This window comes from Branchiostoma lanceolatum, chromosome 1, assembly GCF_035083965.1.
Source record: "Branchiostoma lanceolatum isolate klBraLanc5 chromosome 1, klBraLanc5.hap2, whole genome shotgun sequence".
NCBI classification, from domain to species: domain Eukaryota; kingdom Metazoa; phylum Chordata; class Leptocardii; order Amphioxiformes; family Branchiostomatidae; genus Branchiostoma; species Branchiostoma lanceolatum.
This window is the reverse complement of record NC_089722.1, coordinates 30,648,896-30,658,487: the sequence shown is the minus strand read 5'-3', so window position 1 is coordinate 30,658,487 and position 9,592 is coordinate 30,648,896. Positions and strand designations below refer to the sequence as shown.

At 42.5% G+C, this 9,592-nt stretch overlaps 1 protein-coding gene across 1 annotated transcript; it reads left to right on the top strand.

The window, feature by feature from the left end:
- The first annotated feature begins 4,114 nt into the window (after positions 1 to 4,114).
- LOC136448282 (uncharacterized) lies at positions 4,115 to 9,029 on the top strand. Its single transcript, XM_066447644.1, has 4 exons — positions 4,115 to 4,567; positions 6,723 to 6,850; positions 7,357 to 7,516; positions 8,149 to 9,029. The coding sequence occupies exons 1-4, from the start codon at positions 4,399 to 4,401 to the stop codon at positions 8,358 to 8,360; spliced, it is 669 nt and encodes a 222-aa protein (XP_066303741.1). The 5' UTR covers positions 4,115 to 4,398; the 3' UTR covers positions 8,361 to 9,029.
- Positions 9,030 to 9,592: the final 563 nt, after the last annotated feature.

The window sequence follows — 9,592 nt, the reverse complement described above, 5'->3', positions numbered from 1 at the left end:
AATTACAGACAAATTCTATAAGGCTAGTCTGCTAGGTTTCTATTCTGCTAGTAGAAAGCTCTTGGTAAGTCATGTAGGTTTGGGACCCCTGGCGGCTCTTTTAGAACTGCAGAAGCCGATTTTGTTTCAAAATGTTAAAGAGAATAATTCAAGAAGGGGTCGACGGATCGTCATGATTTTTGGTATAGAAATAGCTTAAGTGAATAAGTACATCATGAGTATGTGTTAATTATGCAAATCATAATATAATTTCCGTAATTAATGAGGAAAGTTTATAAATCCGCTGCATACCATTATAGAACTCTCAAACACATGGCATATGTAACTGATGAAGAGAGGAATATCGATAGATACCAATTATGCAAATGAAGACCTAATTTGAATAATTTTGCCGCCTAGAAACTGTACCTTACATATAGATCCCATTGAGGAAATATGGTAACTATAGAAGCACACGTATAGGAAAACCAAAATTAAAACTAGAAATGCAACATTTGCGGGAGCAAATGCAACATGTTTCGCCCATTTCCCTCCCCATGCAAAAGGCGACTGTGGCTAGAGGCTAACGTTTGTTGTATGTCTGCAATGTTGGTATTTGAAATCGTTTACGTCATTTTTAGCCACAAACTTTAAACAATTACTCAAAGCAAGGGCCTCCTTGCTCAAGGTAAATTTTAACGCATTTCACAACTCTCTATTGTTATTGTTAATGTGATTGTCAACGTCCCGACACGGGATGTTTCCTAGGTGGGAAACTTTGGACACTTTGTGTTCACTATTGTGTGCACTGGTGTCCAATCTTGGTGACACAGGGGTAGAAAATTCGTGTACATGGCGAGGAAATGTCAGGTTTCACCATAGTGTCCAAGCTTGCAAACTTGTGGAAATCTTTGTTTCCATGCAGTGTTAAAATTAAAAAACACCGTGTGTGTCGAAAAATACCACCAGAAAAGTTTTAAACCTTCTCAATTGCACTTAACTTCAGTAGGACACAACAATAACAGCGCAAGGATGGGAGCCAGGGAGTAGTGAAGTTGTGTCTGTACCTGTCAGAGTATGCCCCTAATTGAATCGACTATTTTAACCAATCAGGTTGAGCTTGATAAATCCGTGTTACAACGCGCTCTCTCATCGGCTGACCGAATTAGTCCACCTGGCCAGATGAATAAAGATGTGACCTAAAGGTCAGTGACCCCATATGAGGAAAATAGCCGATGTTCTCCCCAAAATACCCTCTAAAATCGTATTTTGAAGTGTTGTATGCCAAAAGTGCGAATGGGATTCTTTGAATATTTGTTCAATGTACCCCCATAGTAAATTTCAGGTCATTTGGATGTATTTCCAGAGCACAGGAGGCCAAAATGTACGTTTTTGGTCAGAAAAACCTCAATAAAATCACTGTCAAGGTCAATATCGAAAAAATGAAAAAAAAGCTCCCAGGGTATTTGCCCACTCTACCTGTATACCAAATTTCAGCTAAGTTGGTACAGGGACGACCGAGCTGCGTCGATTACAAGATTTGACAGGAGAAAGAAACCTTACGAACACAATATGTTGCGCCCAACAGTATGTTGGGCTCAACATAATAAACAAGAACATAAGGGGGAATAAGAGGGTAAAATGATAAAATAAGATCAAACCAATTAAACTCGAGCCAATGGATATTGACGTGAAACAGGGACAGAATATATACAAGGCTTTGCCACACTCCAGTCTGATACTTTAGTAAGTGAAATACCATTTACATAAGTACTCTATTTACTCTGTCGACGCCAGGTAACTAAATATCATCATCCGATTACAATAGATGCGCGACTCTACTTGTACTTGCTAACCTTTTGATGGCACGTGTTTACAACGTGTATCAATGGCGTTCTTCTATGATCTAAATAATTGCCTGTGCATAGCGTGTGTCAAACCTGTCGCTCCTAAAATATTGTTTCCCTTGAGAGACAGCTACAACCAAGCTCATGTGCACAATGCAGTTCTCAGGTTCAATATCAGATTATTATAATAATCGCACATCACGTTAACACCGGCGAGGACCCTTGCACTTGTCTGCGTTAGGGATCATTGGCGCCGACCAAGCTTACGTCGTTCCTTTTTTGGCTGGTGATCACGATAACCCTTATTAAAGTTGACTTCGTTGACTTTGCAGGTGAGGGATTTTCGGGAAAGTTCGTTGTTTTGTAATATTCTTTCACTCCTGAAGCCAGGCCCTCCATCATGTAATAAGGATGTTCACGATTCTAAGTCGTGACGCATGTGCAGCGAAATGCATTTTGGGTAATATGTCAAAGGTCGATGCCCCTGAGACATAAACAAACACGTCTGGGCCTTGTCGTGCAAGTCGAGACAGTAGAAAAACAAAAAGAATGTCAAGTTTGGCCTTCATCGTTGACATATTACCCACGATGCATTGTGCTGCACACGCGCACTTAGAATCATGAACCCCCTTATTCCTGCTTATGTTGATAATAAACAGTTCCGTACAGACTGAAAACCGTATAACTAGGTAGGGTTCATTATCACCGTCATACGTTTCATTTTCTCGAGAAAAAATAAAATCGTTGTTTATAGTAACTTATGATTTCCTCCGATAATATCTCTAAGCAAGCACATTTTATGTATATTGTCCTTGGGAATAGCTAGTGTTTTTCCCCAAGAGAAATCATGAACGGCCCCGTAGGCACCGCCATTTTCAAAACGATTGCTGCAACGTTGGAACCTTTGAGACCACCCCTAATGGTTGTCAGGACACCGTAGATCATTGGAGCGACCTTTAATCACCATTAATCACGACCTTTCTTCATCACAGTGTCACTTTTGCCTTTGATCACGATAAGAGCATCACCGTCTGTGACAATGTAGACAGTATAAATACAACACAGAATTTAATAGGTTCGTATGCAAAAAGGTTTACTGAGATCAATGTCGTGACAAGGATACTGTGATATCGTGACACTCGTCTGTGTGAACATGTGCAAGTAGTGGCCCGTTAATGCAGCGACGTTGCATATATGATATGCGGACTCATTAATTCGTCGGTTTCAGGAGCCGGGGTGCTCGATTGATAAACGTCAACATAATTTGTTTGATGTTATTATTATAATTACCAACTGGTGAGGAGTTTTGAGGGTACGTTCGCAGCCATTCAGAATACTACCATGGCAAAACAACTTAGTTCTACATCGGGGAAATCCTCAGACGATCGACCTGTGCATACAGCAGAGGAAGGGGATCCAACACCACCTACTCAGGTAAGTCGACATGGAGTATCTGCATGTCACACAGCATGAAAATCGGTCGGCCAACGAGCCTCCGAACTCTAAGTGAAATTTTGGGCAGTACAGTAACACCGCCGTAGCCTGGGTGCCATCCTAATTTCTACCGGGGATCCTACACTCGCTACCCTCAAAATAATTTTTTGAGGGTAGCGAGTGTAGGAGCCCCGGTAGAAATTAGGATGGCGCCCAGGCTAACACCGCCGGCGTTCTCTCTCGATCAGCGCGCTATTTTCATTGATCGGCTGATGTTCGGCGGGCCCCCTAGCCCCGTCCGATTTGATACGGTAGATTTGCAATTAAAAAATGCGATCGAATCTCTAGCGACTCTTGAAATCGGCGACCTTCTGCCAATTTTGGCAATACAAACATACGACTGAATCTCGTTGACTGTATGCAATGGTATGACAGGAGCTTTTTTCACCTCCTTTAAAGGTTATGTATTTGTGAAAATTCCTTCGTTGTAATTGTACTACATACATATATATATATATATATATATATATATATATATATATATATATATATATATATATATATATATATATATATACAGAGAGAGAGAGAAAGAGAGAGAGATTGCCTTTGTCGATAAATATTGACCATGATATAATCGTAATCTAACTTACGTACTGTGACCAGGTCAATCGAACAAGTCAGTCAGTCATCTCATTTTGTACATTGATTGATTGCATGAGTGATTGATTGATTGATCTTTATTACACAACCGGCAGGCTTTAAAAAGCCTGAATTTTGCACCCTCATTAAATCAGGACCCCTATCGCTCCTATGAGCGTTAGGGGTCCTGATTTAATGAGGGTGGAATTTTGTTGTATTTACATTTGTTGGCTCCATGCGTATATATTTAATGTAGTAATGTATGGTAAAAATAGTCTAGAAAATTTGTAATTGTAACGCTAGAGATGAAGTGTGACTATAGCCCTCTTCCCTCTTAAACCTGTAGATACTGTACATATCGTCTGTCTTCTCTGCTATGACCAGTGGAAGAATAGCTCTTCAGTGAGCAAAAACTGGATGGACAAAAAATTTCGTTTCCGTTCCTCAGATAGTTCTGGATACCGTCAGCAAAATCCTGCGGAACCTACGAAGGGGGATGGAGCGGCTGTACGGCATGGACCTGGCACCGGCCATCGGCAGGGGGCTGGATCGCGTCGGGTTCAAGGCGGCGTTCCTCACGGCAGTCCCGCCCGCCCTGTGTGCGCGGTCCTACTTCATGAGCGACGGGCAAGACGCCTGGACTATCGACAGATCTGTGGACCAAGGTACAGGGACCTAAAGGGGTCTATGATCTTTTTAATTTTCGTTACTGACGCACACACACACACACACACACACACACACACACACACACACACACACACACACACACACACACACACACACACACACACAAAAGCGCACAAACATACACTCACACACACACACCGTCACTCACTCACACATACACGCACAAACGCACACAAACGCCCCACACACACGCACACACACACAAACGCCCCCTCTTCCGCCCCCACCCCCCCACACGCACACACACATTTACACTTGGTCTCGGCAACAAACTGACTACACTGCAGCTGGTTATACACTCGCTACCCTAACAAAATAGATTTTTCAGGGTAGCGAACGCAGGAGCCCCAGTAGTAATCTAGAATGGCAACCAGGCTATCCTTTTTTACCCATCCGATCCTTAAAAATCCTTACTAAAATCAGTTTGAAGATTATATGTTCTGTCATGTAATCATAAATGATCGTTGAAAATTGCCAAAGAGCCCAACTATCCTCCCATGTGTGGCAGCTTCAGGGTATCCGTGTCCTACAGCTGTGTTTAACCAACTTGAAAAGATGATAGATTCATCAATAATTCATCATGGAATCATGCAATCACTACAGCAACTGTTTTGAGGAAGACATATGAGTTTTACATCTGTGATCTGATGATATGTCCTGTAGTATAGGATACAGCGGGTATGGAATGTATATTCAAACAAAGCCATAGAATTAAGGTAGCAGACCACAGTTTCCGGCCTATGGGGGTTTCTATAGTTAAGGACCATAAAGTGACCGACATCGACGTGGATAAAATCATACTAGGGTACCCTACAAAATCATGACAAACTAATATGTTGAAGTCGAAGGTACAATCTACAAAATAAGTGAAAACCAAAAAAGATTATGTTTTTTTAAACAATTTGACGGCCACTTTGATATGGGGTCATGCGGGGCCATACGGAACTGCAGCCGACTCACCTCGGCAGGCAGCCGCAAAGGTCACGCGCATTTATACGCCGAATGAGAAAACTTCACAATCTCATTCGTACGATCTAAAAGCACACTTATTACACTGCCATACAGTCAATTTTGTGTCTCACTGGCATTCACGTTAACGTTTTTACATACGGTTCAACATTTAGGGCGCACTATTTTTTACCGCTACGGCCGCAGCGAAATACTGTGTGCTGCTACCTTAAACCACACTGTCAAACTGGTAGTAAGATGGAAATGATTTGCATGAACAAATGATAGGAAACATGTATTTATGACTTTCGTCTCTCCTTATATCTCACGTATTGCATAATCAACAGCGACGCAGTGTACATAATATGTTTATGTTATGTTTGATTTTATCAGTAAAGTTTATTTGTATTGGTTGTTATCGCTAACCAGACTGTATGACAACACGACAAAGAAAAACACGACACCGTCCTCTATTACAACCTTCGTCAGCCTGGAATGACCCATCACTGAAGTCACGTGACCTTAGGAACCCATGACGTCAGTATTTGATTAAAAGTGCCAGAAAGTTTATACCCCCCTCTGTTGAGTGATAGTTAATTATCACTGAAGAACAATGTAATAATGGCGGATAAGACCATTGTGAGATTCCTTCGTTGTGTTGAAATATACGGTTCAGCTATACTCTCCCTTTAGAGCTTGTTAGGGAAAATTATTTGACCCGTTTTTTGTCCGCCCTCCTCAACAACAGTTACTGGGGAGGGTGGACAAAAAACGGCCATACGATAAGAAGGTTGTCACAATTTTCCCCAAAAACCTCTGATTGGAGAGTATCCAGCTACCCGCATGTGTCATGATATATTTCGTTCCCCTACAGGGGGGGGGGGGGAAACTAATTACAGGCTTACGTAGCAAAACCTTTGTTGGATCTGTTGGCATGTGTGGTGACCGCCATCTTGATTTTGTGACGTCGCAGGGTAGCCATACCATTTCATTGGGAGGGGTGTTTTTTGAGGTCGCTAGCGTTCTCTCTATTTTTAATTACACAGCTATCACACATACAACTCAAACAAAAAGAAAAAATCAATACCAATTCATATTTATGAAAAGACCCCGTAATCGCTTAACTAACATAGCAAATACTTAACTCTAATTCTTATTGCATGCATTGGCTCTTGTTTTCAGTTGAAACTACGGATGTGGTGATTTACCCCGCATCCAATGACGGCCCTTGGGGGTGTAGTGCAGACCTAGACGCAGAGCCAGACGGTCCAGTCATGATGCTTCACAACGAGGAGGACATCCCAGATAGTGTACGCACCACCATCTGTACGAGTAGCTGTGTCTTTATCTGTAATCCCTAAGCACTGAATACGTAAAACTTTACCAAAAGGGGTACGACAGGTCACAGTATACTGAGGTCATACCTGAACTTTTTTGTGACTCATGTCATCAGCCAAGCGCTTGCTGTTATGTTCAGTTCTGTATCTGTACTGTATAGCCGGTATAACCACCAGTCGGCGTGACACACCAGCTTTGCAGGCACGCTGCGCTGCAGCAGCTAGTTACTTAAGGGTTAATGACCCGCCCCGACGTGTATATAGTGTCATAACGCCTGGCCATGTGCTATAACCACCGAATAAAACCACATAATGGGAGGAATGATGATCCCGGCTGTGTTATGGCGTAATAACACATGGGCAATGGAGGCTTCTGATTGGTCGACGCCACCTTGCTATGTGATAATTAGGTTTATTACACTGAACGTAACTCAAAATAACCCCATAGTACTGGAGTTTTCTGCCTACCTTTGTTACAGGTTTCGTGGGTCGCAGTTATCCATCTGGAGTACGTGGCCGTGAGCGTGGCACAGTTAGGAGCGCCCCCTACCGGCGGTGCGCTGAGCCACAGCGACGGGAGCTGGATACCCAGCTACACGGACAGGATGTTTCTACAGCGATGTGCGAAGACTATTTCAGGTCGGCTGTTCTGTGTTGTCAAGGTCCTTTTGATGTATTTGTTTGAGGGTTTTGCTGGTGTTACGGTTTATTGCGACGCAACATGTGTATGTTGTTCAAAACGTCTCAGCATATGTTATAGCTAGTGCTGCGTACCTAATTGTAACATCAGGTACAGGTACATATACAGGTACAAAGGTTTAGGTACAGGTCCGGACCTGTACCTGTACCTGAACAGATTGAAAAATTAACGTGTGTTTTTCTGAACTTCTTCCATGACAAAAACATAAACTGTTTTCAACTTGTCAGTATCTTTATTTTTAAAAAACATAACTAGGTTTCCTACCACCAACTCCCTTGGCCTAAAATACTAAATGATATCAAAACTCCCGGTCTGCCTGAATGATCTGCTGTATATTAGTTACGCTGTTCCAAGGTATCACTTTGGTCACGTTTGGTGTCACATGAGGTCAGGAGATCAGTTGCAAAATAAGCACATACTTGGTGTAAATTTATATCGGTACAGTACCGGTACTTCATGATCCAGTATTTTGGACCTGTACCGAATGATTTTTACGGTACAGTACCGGTACACAAAAGCGTTACGCAGCACTAGTAATAGCTAACGACCAAGTTGATCTGTTGCATTCCAGGTATGTCCGCCAATGAACTAATTGGCGTCGAGTTTCACGACAAGTTCCGCGGGAACATAACCGTGGCCGAGAAGGCAACGGAGGCCCTGGAACACGCCATCGGGAAAGCACGCAAGCTCGTCCGCCGAATGCCAGCAACGACGTCCGTCTACGTCTTCGGAATCGTCGGGCTCGGACCAACCGTGGCAAAACCAACTTGGAGACTTATGTAACAGGCATATCCTACGTGATCTCTTTAGCTTCTCTTTAGCTGTGACCCTTATTAATTACCCCAAAAACTTCCACCCCAAATGTCATAACATGTTTCGAATTAGAGCAAGGTAGATATAATGGAATCCAAAATTGATGCTGAAATGGACAAAGAACGGTCGTGATATTTCATAGTTAGGTTCCAGCTCTTAAACAAACTGAAAGCAATGTGTTGTTTTAAGGCTTGAAATTTGTCGTAAGTGTTTACCCCAGTTCCTATTACGTATCAAGATGCATACATTAAGTATCAAATACTGTGCTAATTTTCATACATCCAATCTCTTTACTTTTGTTGTCTATACATTCTTGGCCACTTGCACTTCTACTATACAGAGTTATGTTCACTTTGACTGTTAGCACTGTACAGTATCATGATCACTTGCAGGTTGCTATCTAGAGAGAGTTATGTTCACTAGCACTGGTACTAAGTACTAGATCTATACAGAGTCACTTTCACTTGTATTGTTGCTGTACATAGTGATATTCACTTGCACTGTTACTGTGCAGAATCAGATCACATGCACGGTTGCTGTTCATTGCACATTGCTGCAAAGCTTACGTTTTTAACAGGTTCCATTGGAGTCATCCTCTTAAGTACGTGAGTTTACGTGATTTTGAATAAGTACAATTTGTAATTGTGTACCGTCTTGTTGTAACGTTCTACTAGTATATAGCAAAGCTCTGTTGGAGTACTTTGGGGTTCATCTAAAAGGGGGAACAGGGGCGGGGCGCCCTCATGCCCAGACCCTGTGCCCCCTTACCCTGAGGAGCAGATTCTCTGACAAGCATAGAATTCTGATTGGCCAGGGATGCTACTAAGTCACATATAGCCGCAGTCTTCAACTGTAATCTGCCTGATAGTATTTACATGTATGCCCCTCAGAAATCCTTAGCTTTTAACTTAGAATTCTCTAAAACTCCACATTGTACGGGGGGAAACCCACTTTTCACACCACCCCCCCGCTTTGTCGCTTCACTCCCTTGCAATTCCCCCCCCCCCCCCCCTTGTAATTTTTTTCGAGAAAAAACCCTCCGGCGGGCGGCGGCGGTGGTCAGCTGTTAGAGACAATGTATAATGTTTGGGTTCTTGTTAGAAGTTCATGTGTTGAACTTGTGTGAAAAACTGAATTTGGGGTGGTAATTGAGGCATGTGCACTGCAAATGTCGAAATAGCATATCTTTCTGACTCAACTTT